Source organism: Engraulis encrasicolus, chromosome 15 (assembly GCF_034702125.1).
Source record: "Engraulis encrasicolus isolate BLACKSEA-1 chromosome 15, IST_EnEncr_1.0, whole genome shotgun sequence".
Classification (NCBI taxonomy): Eukaryota; Metazoa; Chordata; class Actinopteri; order Clupeiformes; family Engraulidae; genus Engraulis; species Engraulis encrasicolus.
In genome coordinates, this window is record NC_085871.1 from 12022201 (window position 1) to 12042739 (window position 20539).

Below are 20539 nucleotides of genomic sequence, written 5' to 3' on the forward strand. Positions count from 1 at the left end.
GACAGTTATGTTTTAATAGAAAATGATGAATGGCTTGAATCATGACCTCTATTGCTTGCTGAGCACCAGCCTTCGTCTGTCACATCGAAGCAAGAAAGGGTAGCCTATATAAAATAGCAGAAGACTGCATGGTTTCCATTAATTAAAAGCAGATTGCTTTATTATTGTGGATTTATTTTTTTGTCTCTATCAATGTCATTTCACTCAGGCGGGGTCCATTATATTTTCTAAAATACCTGGATCAAAATGTAGCTTATTGAGTAAGTAAAATGTAAAACTAATTTTAAAGACTGCTTAAAAATGGGGCTAAAGGTAATTAGTTAATTTCCACTCATGACCATGCAGTTGGTTTAATTTAGCAAAATCAGTGTATTAGCTCAGTTTACAGCATCCCAGTAGGACAGGTTGATTGGTGACCTCATTGGTATGATTTGTTGAAATAATGCGCCCCCTATGGAGCGGAAGTGAAGTTGATTGGACCTGTTGTCTATTCCAAAGTGCTGTCTGAAGTTCAACTTTCCCTAGTGCTGAAATGGGAATGGCGGTAGCTAACAACAACAAACCATCAAACCTCAGCCTTTTCCTGCGTAATGCACAAGTACCAAGTTGTAGTCGACGATAGAGCTTTTTAAAACGTCGAAAACCGCAGGTATGGGGTCGGAGTCCGACCGATCAGCACTTCTGGACTGGGAGGAGGTTTCTGCTGTGGAGCAGCCGTCCTTGGCAACCGAGGTTGCCGAAATACATCCACAAGCAACAACAGTGAGTAGCAGGGCACTTGGTGGCATTGCACCGGGCGGAGGAGGATGGAGCTCAAGTCCCCAGGAGATAACAGCGTCCTTCGAGGAAGCCAGTCCAGCTGTCCCAATGGAGAAGGGTACAAATGAACGGGTCAACCGAAGGGCTTTGGGTCAACAGAAAATTGTGACAAGTCGAAGAGAGGCAGACTGGAATCGAAGAGACCAGGACCAAGTCCTGGCCGTGTTTGTAGTGACATTTGACACAAGATCAGGTGCGTGCGTTTTTGACAAGAGAATAAGACAATCAGCTTTTAACTCTTTCAGCAACCACTAGTTGCTACTTTGTATCAATTCGGTGCTAAGTGTAGCTTTCAGGATGTTTTCAATGATGAAAAGATACATTGTAACTTAAGTATAGTCCAACACAATTGTAGCAAATTATCTCAACGCAGGTTACAATCCTATCAATGTAGCCTATTTCAATTAACTTAAAAAAAAATCATTGATAGAATGTCATCGTCATCTTTTTTGCCGCCCAGGATGATGAAGCTTAGTGGAACCCTTGAGCCTCAGGGTTGGTATCACGAGTTGCAGTTTACCCACGTCATGCAGGCCCCAGCCTAGTGTTATTTATTACAGCCCAATGAGAGGCGTAGCCTACACTGCCTACTGACTGCACTGGCAGGCAAACACCAACTGGGATATGATCCATGAAAAAATGAAGGAGGGTTACTTTCAATGCCATTCAACTGTTTTTAAAACATGATCTCCTTCTGCAAACAACTTATGTGCAACACAGAATAGCCTACTTGATGTTGGGGGAGATTTCAGTTTTTAAAAAACAAGTCCGACAGGCGGACAACAGATGCGTCCGTCTATGCCCGTTCTGAACCTTTTTTGCCCAAACGCCCCCTTGGCCTCCTCATAACCTGTCAAGGCAATTTATCAATAAGCCTACCATGTACTGTATGAGCCTGGATTTGAAAAAGTACCATAGGATTTCAACAGTGTTGGGCAATTTACTGAAAAACTGTAATGCATTGCTGATTACATGTTACTGTCTTTTCAAAATAATCCCTTACACTACATTTAGCAATGTGGGGACCTAAGGCGAATTTAGCTTAGGGGGGCCATCGGTCCATCCCATATCACATTTTTTTTTAACATAAAATCTCTATTTTTGTTAGGCTATTTTTTTTTTTTTTAAATCACATTTTTTTTTTTTTTAAATTACAAACATAAAAAACAGGCAAACATTACAACCCTTTCTGGACAGATTTCAATGAATAGGCTATTTGCAATTTTGCATAGGCCTACATTAAATAAACTAAAATGTGAAATTCTCTTTTCACTTTAATATGAGAGCAGTGATGTCCCCCCCTCACTGAAGTGTTATTTCATGTGTGAGCATGATGCTGTCACCTATTTGAAGTGACGTTGATGTTGGATTTCATGGAATACTTTTAAATGCCGCTTTGGGAAGAAAACAGAGTAGGCGACAGGTGAACTGTATTTCTGTCAAAACAGTGGTTTGCAGGCGTTTGCGTTTTCACGTGGATATTGTCTTCGTGGACCGTAACAGACAAACCGTAAGTTCCATAAACTAATCAATGAGACATTGGCTAGGTCTACATGATGTTTTAAAGTCCGATTTAATAAATGCGATTTAAATAGATCGGATTAAGAGTTATTTTGCGATGTGTATATGGCACTTTCACTTAAATGCGATTAAACGTCTGGGGAAAATAAAGCATTGCGATTGGACTGAGGACGCACGTGCTGAGCGAGCCAAATAAGGCACGGGGGCGTGGTTCAATGCCACCGAGATGCAGGTCATCTTCCCCACGAAAATCGTTGCCTCAGGCGGACTGAAATCACAACATTTCCCCCTTTCTCCCTGGATCATTTACAATGCTACATTAGCTACCCTGTTAGCATAGAAAAACGAGTGGTCAAATGGTAATGTGGAGTAACTTTGTTGTGCTTCATTACTTCGTGGGGCACTTTTACATCAATATATGGAAGCCACAACATTTATAGTCGCTTAGGGACTTTAAATTAAGCAAAACTTTCATGTGAAAATCAACAGGAAGTGCCGCCATGTTTTTCTCACTGGCAAAGAGCACGGTTGGTTTGCACGCATGAGCTCCAGGCCAAAACTGAGCGACTGCCACCTTGTGGACACAAGAGGGAATCACAGGAGGGAATCACAATTCAGAAACGCATCACGGGAGGGAAACGCATCACGGGAGGGCGGACGGACGGACGGACGGACGGACGGACACCAAAGCCTCTTATAGAGATGCGTGGGACGCATCTAAAAATTAAGTGAAGTGAAGTGAAAGCCCAACTGAGAAATTCACACTCCCAGTGTGATTGTGATACAGCACTCCACAGCACACAGTTCTCACTGCACACAACAAAATTGCATTTATGCCTTACCCGTGCAAGGGGGCAGCCCCCAATGGCATCTGAAGGGAGCAGTGCAGGGGTATGGTAGTATACCATGCTCAGGGTACCTCAGTCATGGAGGAGGATGGGGGAGATCACTGGTTAATTACTGCCCCCACCAATCATGCGGGTCAGGAGTCAAACCGGCAACCTTTGGGCTACAAGTCTGACGCCCTAACCCTAACCGCTTACCCATGACTGCCCAAAGGTATAACGCTTGCATTATTTATATTATGGTATATAAGCTATTCATTTTTCAATTTCAGGCAATATGCTGGAATGGTGCCTTCCACAAGATGTTGACCTCGATGGAGTGGAGTTCAAGTCCATGGCAAGTGGCTCCCATAGAATCTCCAGCGACTTTGTGTAAGTTTCTAAAGAAATCAATTTAAACAAATTGGCCCTCAAACATGAAGGACCAAGATGTACTACCAAGGATCTTTTTTCCTTCATTTTTGTAGAACATTGCATCCTCCAAGAGCACCAGTTGATTTCTGAGGGATATACAGTACTTGTCGTGCCCTACCTACTCTTCTTATTTCCTCCTCATCAGATATTTCCGGAAGGACTCTTACTTTGGCCTGGCCTGCTTTGCCAATTTGCCTGTGGAGAGTGAGCTGGAGAGGGGGGCACGCATGAAGTCCGTGGGCATCCTCTCGCCCTCCTATACTACACTGTACCATCACATGACATTCCTAGAGAACCAGGTCAGGTGAGGAGGCTTAATGAGGATTTTCTGCCATTGCACATTATTGTAACCAAGGTCTCCTTGCAGTGCAAACTTGGTGTGGAACCCACTATTTTATTGTACTTTAAGGAAGACTCCTATGGTGTGTGTGTTTGTTATAAGTGACACAGTATGCATGTGATTTGATTCTTGTGTGTGCATGCGTGCGTGCGTGCATGCTTGCGCGTGCGTGTGCGCCAACGTTTGGTATAAGTGTGCGTGTCCTTTTAGGCCATTGTCTATTTGTCTAAGCAATAACCTAATAGCAGATGTTTTGAGATGTTGCTTAATTTTTTTCCCCATTCCATGTATTTATCTTTTTTTTCATGATGCCATCTATTTTGTGTGTGTGCCATTTCACCCTACAGTAAAATAACTCGATAACATGATGCTGCCACACCCATGTTTCAACGTTAGAATGGTTTTCTGAGCTTGCATACATATCCATTTTTTCTGCAGACATAACGGTGGTGATATGGCCAAGAGAAACATTTTAAAAAGCGGGATTATAGTTTGCAAATACACAGAGAGTAATACGTGACATGAGCTGTGGTTTGATAAAGCTAAAATGTAATGATTTTAACCATTTAATCACCATCAGTTTTTGAGGAATAATTGGGAAGCTTGCAAGCCTTGTGAACACCACCCTAACCTTGAAACATGGGGTTTCAACTGTGGCAAGTGGAAAACCTTTACATTACACTTAGCTGACGCTTTCATTTATTCAAAGCTTATTCAAGACTTACAGTTATTCTTTTTCAGGGTATTGGTTACAGTCCCTGGAGCAATGTGGGGTTAGGTGCCTTGCTCAAGGGCACTTCAGCCATGGATGGAGATGTAGGGAGCGATCAGGGGGGATTTGAACCTGCAACCCCTAGATTGAAAGACCAACTCTCTAACCACTAGACCACGGCTGCCCCATGCTAGCCAATAGCCTGTGTGCATCCCTTAGTTAAGAAAATCAATGAGAACTCTAGGCTTTTGTATTAGCTATTGTCTGTATTAGCTACGGACTGCCTCCAGATTAACGTAACTTGATTTGCCATGGAATCAGCTTCTTGGAATCCCCACCAGCCGATGTTCTCTGGTGTCCCTCAGCATCAGCATGGCTTTGTTTACTGTTTCCGTGGGAGACATGCTGTGACTGCTGGCCTAGTGACTCTTGTTTGTCCTCGGAAGGCCACAACGAGGTCACTGTCGCACAACAGACAGTTTTACTGTCATTGCCCACTGCCCAGATCCTGACCCGGAGGGCACTGCGATAAGCTTTTTTTTTTTTTGCACACAGCCTTTCAAGACAGGCAAACCCAGGCAAATCCCTTCAAGGGAAATACTTGTAACATGCATGTGATTAGGAAATGCTCAGTGTATGCTGATTTGATTTTTTTTTAAAGATAGGGTGAATTTTGACATTGCAGTTTCTAAGTCCACAAAAACAAGGCAGAAAAAATTAGGGTTTAACATACGTAGGCAAATGTTCTATCAAACAGCTTCCTTGGAGGAGGTCTGCACTCTCTGAGTGCATTTCTAGTTTTGATTAGATTTTGTTTCATTTTGACGTACCATATTTTGTGTATTTATTCCTAATATATTTACCTTTCTGCACAGTACCAGTAATTTGTCTGCCAGTCTGTTTTTACCTGTTTAAATTTGTGATGTAGTATAATATAGTTCAATGCAATTTAAATGTTTTTCCCACTAGGACATCTAAAGGTCCTCTGTACTATAACTTCTGCCTGTCTCCCCAGGAGCCAGCTGCTGTGCCCAGGAGAGTACTCTGTGCTGGAGTCGTTCTTTGAGCAGCATAAGGGTGTGCTGCCGGACCGCGCAGCATGGGGCAGCACAGGGGCCGCCATGCCCACTCCCAAACACACAATGACACCTGAGATGAAGGTAAATGAATTAAAGTTCACGACACAGAACCTTCTCAATCAGTTCAGTTTCCTTGTTTTTGATGTTGGGATTGGTTTTTTTTGTGAGCTAACCAATGAACTGATTCTCTTTTAAAAGCAGTGTTAAAATTCTCAATCGAAACAGATTTTCTTACAGAAAAGGTAATTGTTACTCGTGATTGGCTTTGTGATTGTGTTATTATGTGACGTCCACTACAGATACTGACGGTGTAGGTCTTGTTTCAGAGGCTAACTGACTGAAATGAGTGGAGATTGTAAGTCGCTTTGGTCAAAGGCGCCGTCTGCTAAATGTAATGTAATGCAATAATTGTCTTTGTACGGTAGGTCACCCACCCAGCTGGCTGTGTGTCCCAGTTCCTGCAGCTGTTTGGGGAGCAGGTGATGGTGCTGTGGAAGCTGGCTCTCCTGAGGAGACGCATCCTCATCTTCTCCCCACCTCCAGTGGGGGTGGTCTGCTACAGGGGTGAGGAGAAGGAGAGGCTGCACTTTATTTCAGTCGTCTGCTGGGGGCACCAAACACACTCCGAGTCATACATGTGCTCTTTGGCAAACACACACACACACACACACACACACACACACACACACACACACACACACACACACACACACACACACACACACACACACACACACACACACACACACCTCCACACGCATCTAGCATTGGCTTGAGGGTCAAGTTGCCATCTATTATTATGCTTTTTGAACTTCCCAAGGTGCAAGGAACAGCTTGCAAAACTAATTGTGTCACTTTCTCCACTAATTGTCACTGCTGAAATAGCTGACAGACCTTAGGCATGATGCCTGAATTTAGAGATAATTGATCATGATGGTACATCAACATTAAGTAGCTATTTATAATAACCACATTATTACAGGTAAAGTATAGGTTTAAATGCTGATCTGTTCTGCTACTTAGAGCTGGTGTGCCTTGTATTGATATTTCTGCCTGTAATATTTCTAGAGTATTGTCTTCAAATGCTGTTGCCTTTCTTTTTTCTGCAGTTTACAGTTGCTGTGCCCTGGCTAACGTTCCTTTGCCCGGCGTCACCAGGGGACTACCACCATTCCGCCCCTTCTTCTACGTTAATGTCACCGACATACAGACCCTGGAGACAGAGCTGTCATATGTGGCTTGTATGTGGCTTGGAAATATCCATTAACATCCTTTACTACAGGAAATCAGCTGTGCAGCAGTAGTCTCAATTGGTGCTCAGAGTAGCCCAGGAATAAATGAATGAATGAATGAATGAATGAATGAATGAATGAATGAATGAATGAATGAATGAATGAAATATTTATTGCCGGATAATGTTTCTTGCATTCAGGAGCCATAGAGCAAACAAGAGAAACCCTAGATCTGGCCCCCTGCCCAATGCTAGATGCATGTGATGTGTGTTTGGCGCCACACACAGACAGACAAACAAGCAGACAAGGTCATAGCAATACCTGGCCTAACTCCCTCCAGGGAGTCAGGTAACAATACATAAGTGCTGTTTACGTATCCAGTTATTTTTAAATGTGGCTATTTTTTATCCTGTTTATAAATGTAACATGGGGATAAAATTAAAAACTCGATTGTTACAGGTTTTTTTTTTTAAATGGGGATTTCCAAACTCTGCTTACGTGTAAATGGAAGGCCAAAATCAATGCGTTTTCAAAAAGATCCATATACGTGTAAACATCTTCATAGACATACAGACTAGCACAACAATAAACAAAGACAAACAAGCAAAAAAAAATGTAGCCCATGCATATACATAGAATCAGAAACAAAACAATTGGAGTGCTTCCATTTACTTTCCTGTCTGGTATTATTGCTTTCTTTTAAATGCTGAAGCACTTTAGATGACCTGCTATGTTGTTATTACACTGTAATATAAATAACATTAATTGGCTTAGAGATAATGCTAATTGGTCTGTCTGGTTTCTTTGATATTCAGGCACGACCGAGAGGGTCTTTGAGGAGAAGAAGCACCTCTTTGATGTCTACGTGGACAATCAGACTGTGATGACGCACAGGGAGAGTCTGAAGCCACTGCTGAAAGTCACCAGTTCGGACCGGGAGAAGTACAAGAGGCTTCAGGAGAAGAGGTAGTAGAGTTCTAGTGGAGTATTACTTAATAATGTGTTAGAGAGTCGGTCTTGCAAATCAGATGATGGCATGTTCGAATCTCGTAACAGCATAACAGCCATAGCAGCAGTGCTCTTGAGCAAGGCACCTAACCCCAAATTGCTCTAGAGGTTACCTTACATAACATTACATCACATTACATTACCCTTAGCTGACACCTGTGTCCTAAGCGACTGACAGTTATTTACAGGGTAATGGCTAAAGTCCCTGGATGGAGGTGTAGGGAGAGACAAGGGTGCGATTTGAGGAGAAAAATCACTATATGGCAGTACAGTGCCATAGTTAAAGGGCACTCTTTGGAAAGTATGCATATAGCACAATATATCATTTTTTGGGCTTCTCCCTGATAAACACAGATAGAAGAGTGACAGTGGAGATAGGAATTAGGAGAGATAAATGGCATGGGGTTGGGAAGCACAGGCTCAAATATGATTAGCCTGCCCCTGGAAGAGTAGATTTGGGAGAGGAGATGAAAGTCTTCCTGGTTGTAAACCTTGTTTTTTTTTTTTACATACAACTGGCCTTTAGTCTACCTTGGGGTTTATCTTCTCCAAGCATTCATTCCTCTTCAGTGGGCATTCAGTGCCCTGTTGACAGTGGTGTTGTGAGTGATCTGATTATGTGTGTTCCAGGAAGCGACTGGTTGGGGATTCCAGCTTCACTGAAGAGGAGCTCTTTATGTTGTGAGTACCCATACTTTCCAGCGTACAGTATATGTTGCTACTTTTTTGTCATTCTTTGAAACTCGTGGCTTATAGCACAATGTGGCTAATTATGTGTGATAAGCACGAAATGAAGGGATTCAGATCCAGTGATAATGTTTTTTTCTTTTTTGTTTCTTTCTTTCTTCTCACGGTACATTATGGACACCTACAGTTTATAGAAGAGTGGCCTATATACAGCCACGGAAAAATTAAGAGATCGCTTCAAAATTATCTTTTTAAAAAAAAAATATATAATTTTACTACGCATAGGCATGTGTTTGAGTAAAATGAACATTGTTGTTTCATTCCATATAAACTACTGACAGCATTCCCTCTGGATTTCGAATGAAAATATTGTCATTTAGAGCATTTATTTGCAGAAAGTTACAAATGGTCAAAATAAAACATGATTTAATGTTTTCATACCTTAAAAACCTAAAAGAAAACCAGATTCTACAGACGTTAAATCAACATAATAGAGATGTTTTAACTTAGGAAGGGTTCAGAAATCTATAGTTGATAGAATAACCCTGGAATAAGGGTGATTTTTAATCACATATTACATGCATCTTGGCATGCTCTCCACTAGTCTTTAACATTGTTCTTTGATGACTTAATTCCACTTCATTTGTGGATTTTGTAATTCCTTCTCCTTTTTCATGTTTGATCAGTGAAGTAATACATACGGTAATAATTATACATACAGGAACGGTCACTGCATTTCCGCTATGCATGGTGATTTTTTTTTTGCTCGTCCACTCATATTTTGTGTATTAAAGGCGCACTGTGTAAGATTTTTAATTGTTTATTTCCAGAAGTCATGCTACCCATTCACTAATGTTACCTTTTCCATGAATACTTACCACCACCATCAAATTCTAAGTATTCATTATGACTGGGAAAATAGCACTTTTCATATATGAAAAGGGGGATCTTCTCCATGGTCTGCCATTTTGAATTTCCAGGAATAGACATGTTTAGCTGCAAAACTGACTGTACTTGGGCCATTCTAGAAAATATTAGTTTATTACTCAGTAAAACTTTCATGAAAAGATCAAATTTGGCAATAGGCAACCCAGTTTCAATGAGCAGCATAGTTGCAGTACCTTTTTTTTACCCTTTCCTGCACAGTGCACCTTTAAGTTCGCCAACTCTTTTTTTTGATACATTTGTGTCTGTGCAGTGAGACAAAAAAATTGATTTTTAAAGCTCTAATCACTTTCTAATATCATCCCTGTGCAGGTTCTTCTCAGAGTTGAACACTAAGCTCTTCCAGCCTCTGCTGGAGGTGTCTTCCTGTGTGGACCGGACCCTCACAGAGCAGCATGTTCGCAGGATGGGACTGGACCCTCAGACGGACCACAAGTTCCTGGTGGACATACTGGAGACGTACGGCATCGATGTTATGCTCACGCTAGACACCTCCTGTTGCTTTTGAAGTCAGTACAGCTAGTGGAAGATGACCTTTGAACCGATGTTGAGACCGTACTGCCCACAAGTTCAAGTTATTGTATCTGAATGAATTGAACCTGCGAGTATTGCGGTGGACAGTGGCAAAGTACTCAACAACCTTCATAACTTCATCTGGTACAAACAAACCCTGGTACTCTCACACACTGGAAATAAAGTCTGTGTTTGTGTTAACTACAGTACGAGATTGACACCACACCTCAGTTATTGATATACAATTATTATTATATGGGGAAGCCATGGCCTTATGGAGAAGGACATTGACTCCCTACCACACTCCATGGCTGAGTTACCCTTGAGCAAGTCACCTAACCTCCATACTACTACTGGGACTGTAACTAATACCCTGTAAAATAACTGTAAGCTTTGGATAAAAAAGTGTCAGCTAAGTGTAATGTAATTATTACAGGTGGATAATTGTTGAGATCATTGTCTCACACATTTAAGCTAGCAAAAACAGCATCTGAGACCTACACTGGAGTGGAATGGAAGTCTGTACCTGTCTAATTGGACAAAGATTCACTGCACCGACCGACATGAATCAAGTAGTGAGGAGACATCTGATTCTCAACAGAACCACACTGTTTTTCTTCCCTTTTAATCTAATCTTAGAATACATTTCTATAATAAGTTTGTTAATAATATAATGAATCTTTTGTAACTTTTTTCAATTTGTATTTTTATGTGTATAGTGTGTCCAATTTATATTAGACAGTAAGTTGAATAAGTGTGTGTGTGCGGGTGTATGTGTCCCAAATGGTTTCTACCTGAGCCTCAATGCATTTACGGTATTTATTGTGCCTTGTTGCAGTCAGGTTCAAGAGACAGAGGAAAAGCTGACAAGTTTGAAATGGTCAGTGAGGTAATAATAAGAGAAAACCAACAGAAACTTTCAGGTGTGCCTTTTCGGAGGCTTCATTTTGTGTCTTCAGTTGGTGTGTGACTTTGACTTTTGGTCTGTGAGTTTTTATGGTGAGCGTTGTGATTTTTAAAAAAATATTCAGACTGCTAAATAAATTTGAACTTTGAATTTGTAAACCCCTTTCCTATGCTTCCTTCTTTCTGTGCACAGGCAAAGTGCAGTAACATATTTTGTCGAAATTGAGTTTAGACTGAAAATGATCTTTTTTATACCTATCTCCTTTATCTTATGACAGAGCCGTAGGGTATTATGGTCCCATTGTAGAAAAATTGCAGTAGCTACATTCAATTTTAAATTTGAAGTAACTACCAAACACCAAAACTTTGAAGGCATTTTTTTCTTTGAAGGCATTTCACATTTCAATCCTGGTGTAGTTGCTGCACTTTGCCTTTGTACGGCAGTACAGTAGGCCCTATATTGTTGTGTTACTTCTTGGTGGCTCACCCAAACAAATCTGTAGAACATCTGTACTATCTGTATCATTCATCTGAATTTGGAAATAGATTTGTAATGGAGACAACAATAGTCATTGGATTTCTGCACACTAGGTATTATAGCTTTAATTTATTAAATGACAATCCCCTCCCCAACTTCCAAGAAAATGTAACAAAAAAATGGCTAAACGAACCAAATGGAAATAAATACAAAACATCCTTGATCTCAAGTGTGACATCCTCACCCATATGAAAAAAGGCCAACCAAGCAATCAGCCCAAAGACCAGAGACCTAGCCAGGCCTTGCCCGCGCAACACCTTCAGCGTTGCTTCTAGTCAGGCCAAGAGCAATACAATATAGTTTCTGAGCTCGGGAACTCCTCCCACTTTTTCAGGAAGCATACAACCATTAGCAAACCAAGGGAGGCAGGTCGACCATGCTGTTTGGGAAATGTTAATTGCTATGCTCTTGGTCAGACCAAGTCTCGAAGAAATTTGAAAGTCGATGATAATCAGGCTACCAGAGACCACCTTTTACAGTGAAGAGATTGACTGCTTCACCCCTGCAATTCTATACACCAATTGCTCAGTTGAGAGCATACTGTAGAGTTGAATGCTACTCATCAAAATATCTTAGTACATGAGTTGATTAATTAAAAAAAGCAAATTTTCTGTGATTTATTTCATTGCTATAATAGATTTTACACTGATAATTGAAGGAAACAAGCAAACAAACAACCAACAAATATACCCCACCCCCAAAAAAAACCAAAACAAAAACAAAAACCCCAAAAAATGAAGCAAACAAAAAACCTAACTGAAACAATGTATTCTGCATTCAGCATTTCCTTTGTGTAATAAACTAGGAAATGAAACATGGGAATGAAAAAGCTGAAGGCTGGTGCAGACGGATGTGATCGACGAGAGATGAGGGCTCCATTTGGGTTCTCCTGACGGCTCCTAGACGCCACTGGTGGCCCTCTGGAGCAGCTGAAGCATGATGGGATACACGGGGGCAAACTCCTTCCCCTGCCGCGCCTTCACTGACTGCACATAGGCCTCCAGGGCACCCCTAAAACACATACATGTACACGAAGACGCGCACACGTACACGAAGACACGCACGCGCGCGCGCACGCACGCACGCACGCACGCACACACACACACACACACACACACACACACACACACACACACACACACACACACACACACACACACACACACACACACACACACACACACACACACACACACACGCACACACAGAGGGACAGAAGAGAGGGACAGAGATATATAATTCAGTACATGATCTATTCCACAGCATTTTACATTGTTACCTATACAGTACAATACAGTGAAAAGGTGATACATTGTGGTACATTGGGACACAGCGATGATAGACTTTAGGTGACATTCACAGCCTCCTGGTGTTCTTATTGCAGTCCTTCATAGAAGACCTCCATCCAGACTATAACCGTATAAGAGTAGTTATTCATACATTAACAACACATTTAGAACAGGCCTTTTCTTAGCCATGATGAATTCTGACTTTGAGTCACTGCCATGTCATTAAAACATGTCACTTGCATGACATCCATTGCTTGGCAAGCCAGACTTAAATGTGAGATTAAATGTGGATATTTAGTCGGGCCCTGATCAATGAGACATCGGAAGATTGTTGTTGGTAACAACCCGTTGTTTTTCAAACCGTGCCTGTGCCTATAGGCCAACACTCTGACCAAAACCCTGCCCGATTTGCATCCAACTATTCAAAACAAATTTGTGTTGTGATTAGTCCGTTTCAGGGCCTGGGGCATTGTGTGAGGCTAGACTCACTTGCAGGCAAAAATATTTTTGGCAGCTGGCGGGTGGGGCTAGTTTACTAGGCTATGACATCCAGTTAGTTTTGTTAAGTGCATGCACAATTTGTTTGCGTTTTATTCTGAATGATGGTTTCTATTTCTGATGAATGAAATGTTTCTATTTGAGATTTTTATTTTGTTTGCTGCTGTTATAGACATCTGCTTCATTTGACTGCCACATGTGCACGAGAGGTTCCTATTCCTCTAAAATACTGTAAATATTTTTGTTCGCCGCCATAATGTCATTGCTTCTTCCTGACACACGGAGGCGCTGTAGTTCCACAAACTCCTTCCCTCTACGCCGCACCTCCAGCGATCAATTGTGTGTGTGTGTGTTATGAGTCTGAACTCATTAAGCGGAGGTTAATACATTCCTCAAGAGAAAATAATTACTGTGACAACGGCGCATTTATTACTGTCAGAAATAAAGGTTGAACAACCACTCCCTCCACAAATTCAAAGGGAAAAAAAGCTATTTTTGTGAAACAGCACAAAGGCAACGAAAAATCCATTTTTCCTGTGTGTACTGAAAGCGGCCAAAAAAAAGGATGAAAAATACTCTGCATTACAATGGGGGTTCTCTGTCTGAACAGACGTGTCAATAATGTGTCAGAGGTGCCCTGGTTCAGAATGTAAAACCATGCTACAGTATACTATGTTTTCAGCATTTCTCTAAACCGTAGTTGCTAACTACTTTAGGCACGTTTTCAATGCAGTTTCCCATTGGCAACTAACCAAATTGCCAACTGGCTAACAACTACGTTTTCGAGAAATGCACCCCTGATTTGGCTGACTTGACAAGCTGTACTACCTGCTGTGTAGAGTGTTCATTCCCAATCAGCTGATTCAAGCTGTTTGGATTGAGTTTTGTGACAGGAATGTTAAACTTTCTCACTCTGCAACTGTTGCCTGGTGTGTGTCTGCAAAGAATTCAAGGCTGTGTCCAGAACATTCCCTATGTACTGTATAGTTGCAGTTGTAATGTTTTATTCACTACATCAGTGTTACCCAACCAGGGGTTTGTCCGCAAGTACACTGCAGGGCGTACTTGGAAAAAATAAAATAATGACAAAGATGAAGCACAGTCTCATTGGGATAGAGGAAGAGATAGAGCGTGAGTGAGGTGCTACTCATGGTATGACAAAAAGGCTTTAGGCGGTATGCAAGACAGAAAAGGTTGGGAAACTCTGCTCTACGTGGTTGACTAAATGTGAAGCCTAGACAACTAAACTGTTGAGTTAGCCTAGTACTGCTCCATTGAGGAGATCATCCAAACATGACTCGAAACCCGTACTTCAATCCCAACGCTCTGACTTTTGTGTAACATTTTTTCCCCCTGCTATTTGGGATTGAGTCCAGTTGGTGTGGTGGCCGGTGTTTACCTGATGAGGGTGAGGCGGTCCTTCTCTGAGGGGTGGTCGTCTAGCCACTGGGAGTAGCGGGCGATGGACCACTCGGCTCTCTGGAGGTGAGGAAAACATGGAGGAGGAGAGTGAGAGAGCAGCACACACGCACACAGACGCAGGTACAGACACACACACTATACAGCCACAGACAGACAGACAGACAGACAGACAGACAGACAGACAGACAGACAGACAGACAGACAGACAGACAGACAGACACACACACACACACACACACACACACACACACACACACACAGCCACAGACAGACAGACAGACAGACAGACACACACACACACACACACACACACACACACACACACACACACACACACACACACACACACACACACACACACACAGTGAGAGTGTGACGAAAAAAAAAGAGCAGTGAAGAGCAGTGTAATATACAGTAGAGTGAGAGCCACACACGCACGCACTGAAATGATTGATTGATTGTTGTCTTCAATCTGCCTGTGTGCATACTTCAGTCATTACAAGATTCTAAATGATGAGCTGAAGTTTTGCGTCTTTGCCATGCCTCACACACACACACACACACACACACACACTCTTAAGAGAGAAGGAGAGGTGTCAGTTCCTGGGTGACCTGGGTTAGCCCTGGCTGTCCTGAGGGCCTCTTCTCATTATGACTATGATGGCAGGAGAGCAGAGGAGTCCAGCACAGCACAGCACAGAGCAACGCAGAGCAGAGCGGAGCGGAGCAGGTGGCTAAAATTAGCCCCATCAGACATGCACACACACACACACACACACACACACACACACACACACACACACACACACACACACACACACACACACACACACACACACACGTGCACTCGCACACACACACACACACACACACACACACACACACACACACACACACACACACACACACACACACACACACACACACACACACACACACACACACACACACACACACACACACACACACACACACACACGCAGTACCATTGCAGACACACATCAATACACACAATCTCAGACCTGTCAAGCTTCTGAGCTTCAGGTCATTGCGTCAGACACGCACGCACGCACGCACGCACGCACGCACGCACGCACGCACGCACGCACGCACAGAAGAGTGCATGTATATAAACACACACACACACACACAGGGATCCTAACCCACATACACGCACCCACAGCGCACACACCCATACACATACTCACATGTGTACGAGCTGACACACGCTCACACACACACACGCTCACACTGAAGGGTCTGCATGAATACCTACCTGGATGATGCAAGAAGACAAGAGGGTTTTGTAACTGACCCATTAAATGAGTTTTATTTAAATATGGTACGGAAATAACTAAACCAGATTCCTGTTTGGTATGCTGTCGTGTGTGTGTGTGTGTATGTGTGTCTCTGTGTGTGTGTGTGTGTGTGTGTGTGTGTGTGTGTGTGTGTGTGTGTGTGTGTGTGTGTGTGTGTGTGTGTGTGTGTGTGTGTGTGTGTGTGTGTGTGTGTGTGTCTGACTGTGTGTGTGTCAGTGTTTGTGTGTGTCTATGGTGATGTATCAATATGCATGCATCAGTGTACTGTGTCCTGATGTGGTCTTTAGAGTGTGAGGGAGCACATATGGATGTGTGCGCATGGGTGTGTGTGTGTGTGTGTGTGTGTGTGTGTGTGTGTGTGTGTGTGTGTGTGTGTGTGTGTGTGTGTGTGTGTGTGTGTGTGTGTGTGAGTGGGTGTGCGTAGCTTTTAAGAAGGTAGTCTTCCTGTAATGTTATTTTTTGTGTGCATTGTAGTATATTGAACTATAATTTAGGGGCAGTTGGTTTGCTATATCGATAAAAACGGCTAGAAATGTAGATTGATATACTTCCTGTATATAACTCCCGGGCCACGCGCGCTGTAGTAGCAGTGCGTCGACACTGGGGCATCCAGTACGTCGAGCTGCGATAACGCAACGCTATTATGGATCCCCGGCCTAAGATACGTTGACAGGTTAGGAGGAGGCCAGCGGGGCGTTTGGGGGAAAAAAAGGTTGGAACTGGCATATAGGGACGCATCTGTTGTCCGCCTGTTGGCCTTGTTTATATAAAATAATCTCATCCGTTAATGTATTTAACTGTTAAGTGTTGTATTTTGTTTTGTTTTTAGTCTTCCTTGGCATTTGCTGCCTTTTATTGTCCCCATCCCAACTCTTTTGTGATGTGTTTTTACATATTCATGAATATCCCCCAAAACAATAATTTTGTTCAGTTTTGATGGCTGATATGTTTTCTTTGTGCCGTTCTCCATCTAATGTAAGAATCAGACATTTTGAAAATGGCAGTATTTTGTTATTATTCACAATGTACCTTGTGTCCCAACTAGGGATTTTTTAAATTTATTTATTTATTTGTTACAAGGATAGCCCCTTGAGATGTGCCATCTCATTTTCGAGGGGATGCACCGATACCGATACTGGTATACCTATATCGGCACCCGATACTGCTCATTATACTCGAACTCGTACTCGTACTCGTACTCGTCAAGCACTTGCCGAAACCAGGAACGATACTACTATTACACAAAACAATGCAAAATCTTGTCACGTTCTGTGGACTTGAAAGCAGCATGGAAAAAAGTGCCACCTCATACATTTACTAAAATTTAAATCTATATGGAAACGGACAATAAAAATATCACAGGTGGAAAAAAACAAGGCCATGCATTTATTTTCATTGTATTTTGGTGGTAAAAGGTATCGGTATCGGTACTCGTTATCGGCAAGTACACACATTAATGTACTCGTACTTGTATCGGTTTTCAATAAAGTGGTATCGGTGCATCCCTAGTCCCAACTTCTATGGAGTTGGGGTTTGTACAAACCCCAACTCCATAGAAGTTGGGACGCAAGGTTAATTGTGAATAATAACAAAATACTGCCATTTTCAGAAGTCTGGTTCTGACATTAGTTGGAGAACGGTACAAAGAAAACATATCAGCCATCAAAACTGACCAAAATTATTGTTTTGGGGGATATTCATGAATATGTAAATCCAACGTGTCTCAAAAGAGTTGGGACGGGGACAATAAAAGGCAGCAAATGTCGAACACTTAACAGTTAATAGCATTAACTGATGAGATGATTTTATATAAAAACAGTGTTGATTCCTATCTTGGACATGATTTCAACAGCTTAAATGGTAGGTGTATTCCTTGTCATGTTTTGCAATGCTTTCCTTTCTGTAGTGCTTACAGTGTGACAGGTCTTGACCAACAGCCTGCCATTTTATGTCCTGATGGTCCTTATGTTGGAGTTAAACTGTTAAAACATAGTAGAGAATACAATTTGTCCTTACTATGTGGCAGTAATCGAAGACCTCCCTTCAAAATATATTGCACGAGTGGGTTTTCATGCTGTTTAAAACCCATTTATTTCATTCAGTACTGTATTCAATTCTACAGGTGAGTTAGAACAGCTTAACCAATGTACTACTGCACCCCCATGCTATCATGGAGGCTGACTTTTGAAGTTAGCACTAACACAAGTTGCATGGTCAATTTTCACTGTGGCACAGGATGTGCAAGACTCTATTATTTTCAAAAAGAATTGACTTCTGCAACTGCTGCTGACTTCTGTAAGCAAAGGACAGTTTCCCATGTCTTCTGGGTCTATTTCAAGTGAGCTCAGGTGAATAGGGGAATGTTAAACCCCTCTATCATTTGCACACATGAAGCGTCCTTAATATGGTCAAGTTTTCACTAGCTGTAATTCTCAGAGTGCTAGAGTGAGACTACAGCCAATATATATTTCATGATGTCATGAACCTATACAATGATTTTAATGACAAAAATATGTCTTATATACACTCAATCACGGTAAATCAAGGGAATTCAAAACTTTATGTACAGTAATAACTATGGTAATTGTTCCCTCTGCATCTTTAATTCTAATTGTGTGTGAGTGTGTGTGTGTCTGTGATCAATGTACTTATGTATTGTTGTTGTATGTATTGTATTGTATATAAACTGTATGCGTGTGTGTGTACCTGTATGTGTGTGTGTGTGTGTGTGTGTGTGTGTGTGTGTGTGTGTGTGTGTGTGTGTGTGTGTGTGTGTGTGTGTGTGTGTGTGTGTGTGTGTGTTTGTGCGTACCTGATGTGGTGACTTGAGTTCTGGGGGCGCGCGCGTGAAGAGGAAGTGCAGTATGATGCTGTAGGGGATGACGTCACCCAGGGCCTGGCTGCTGCCAATCAGCTCATTGGTCTGGAACAGCAGTGGCCTGCAGACACACAAAGACATCCCACCAGTCATTCCCAACACTATTTCTTTTTTTAATATACCGGTTTATACAATAGTTAGATCCGGTCAATTTATTTTGCGACATCTGATTGGACGAGACGCGTTCTACTGGCATTCTACGCGTCGGTAAGGAGGATGATGTCTAGGTGGACATCATCCCCGGAGACTCATCACACCTAATAATCACTCCGCCGTGGATAGAATGTAACCAGGGCCGCGCATTTTGAACTCGCCATCATTCTATCTCATAGTCTACTGCGGAGAAAGTGAATGTAACCAGGGCCGCGTATTTTGAACTCACCATCATTCTATTCCATTGTTCAATGCTGGACTAAGTTGGGCGCACGCACGCACGCCCGCATGACAGAGACGCGTAGCCTATCCCCGTTGGTATTTGGATTCTGGCAGAGAGGAAAGAAGTGATCTGATTCTAGTGCAGTTGTCTGGGAAGTTGGCACACCTCTGCGACCTCTATTTCGTAGTCTTTTGAAGGCAATCTAACACATGTAGCCTACGTTAAATATCTGTTCATACACGGAAGATAGTTTCAAACGGGAGATATGCGGGACTTTTTTGACACTTTTTCGACACAGCTACAGAAAGGCTATGTCAGTCTCCTGCAGTGTATGAGAACCGCTAGGCCTAATCTCATTTGCGCTGCGGGAGAGGGAATGACGAGGAAGAGATGGCTTAAAAATACAGCCTAGGCTATCAGCAAAGCTTGCCGTCCACCACGTGCAAATCAATTAATAGTAGCCTACAAAGTGGGCATCTGGAAGCAAGATACCGTGTGCCATGCAATTTAAAATGATGGCCGCTTGGAACTGGAATGAGTTGCCTTTTAGTTTATTGGGAGGGAAAACGCGAACCCATCTCGGGTTCGCACCCACATCAGACGTTTGCCTATGAAAGTGTTTCAGCAGCAAAGTTGTAGCCTGCAGTAGCCTAAAGCAGACATCGGGATATCATAGGCCTACAAGGGATTGATTTGTGTGGTTGTGCGTGTGAGAACAGCGCTCGGATCTCATGCGGCACTGGAGAGGGAAAGACGAGGTAGGCTATGTCTTTACGCAGCTATCAGCAAGTTTTGTGGTCCACAAAAATGTGAAAATCAATGTCGGCCAAAAGGCTTATAAAAGTAGGCATCTAACTAAAATGTTGAAGTTGCACAGTGTTTTCATTTATCATGCATCATTTTAGTAAGCGAAGCCCAGTCGCAGTCCACACAGAAATGCACTTCACACCGTTTCATGGAACTTTACGCGCTGGCGCTGTCAGCTCGTCATTGCATAGCAACCATAATCAATTCGGAACTACTTTGCTTAGCGGAGCAGGTAAACAAAGTATGATGAAGGTAACTAATAAACATGAATTCGAACATTTATTCTGGTATTTTGTTGGCAATTGAACTATTGTATAAAAGCAATATGACCCTCGTGGTCGGGATGATGTTTAACGTATATCATCCCTGGTGTGATTGCCGACGGCACTCA

The 20539-nt window shown here is 42.3% G+C and overlaps 2 protein-coding genes across 2 annotated transcripts in view; one reads left to right on the forward strand and one right to left on the reverse strand.

Moving 5' to 3' along the window:
• The first annotated feature begins 363 nt into the window (after positions 1-363).
• On the forward strand, positions 364-11180 carry LOC134463786 (DENN domain-containing protein 11-like). Its single transcript, XM_063217062.1, has 9 exons — positions 364-1012; positions 3458-3557; positions 3745-3903; positions 5667-5811; positions 6156-6294; positions 6840-6971; positions 7778-7928; positions 8601-8651; positions 9915-11180. The coding sequence occupies exons 1-9, from the start codon at positions 652-654 to the stop codon at positions 10108-10110; spliced, it is 1434 nt and encodes a 477-aa protein (XP_063073132.1). The 5' UTR covers positions 364-651; the 3' UTR covers positions 10111-11180.
• Positions 11181-11582: 402 nt separating this feature from the next.
• The window catches only part of cog5 (component of oligomeric golgi complex 5), a 183832-nt gene continuing 174875 nt past the window's right edge, over positions 11583-20539 (reverse strand). Inside the window, exons 20-22 of the mRNA XM_063217902.1 lie at positions 18900-19026; positions 14746-14825; positions 11583-12570 (exon numbers count right to left, since the gene is read on the reverse strand). Coding sequence (XP_063073972.1) covers positions 12459-12570; positions 14746-14825; positions 18900-19026 — 319 coding nt within the window. The 3' untranslated portion in view covers positions 11583-12458. The remainder of the gene's footprint in view (positions 12571-14745; positions 14826-18899; positions 19027-20539) is intronic.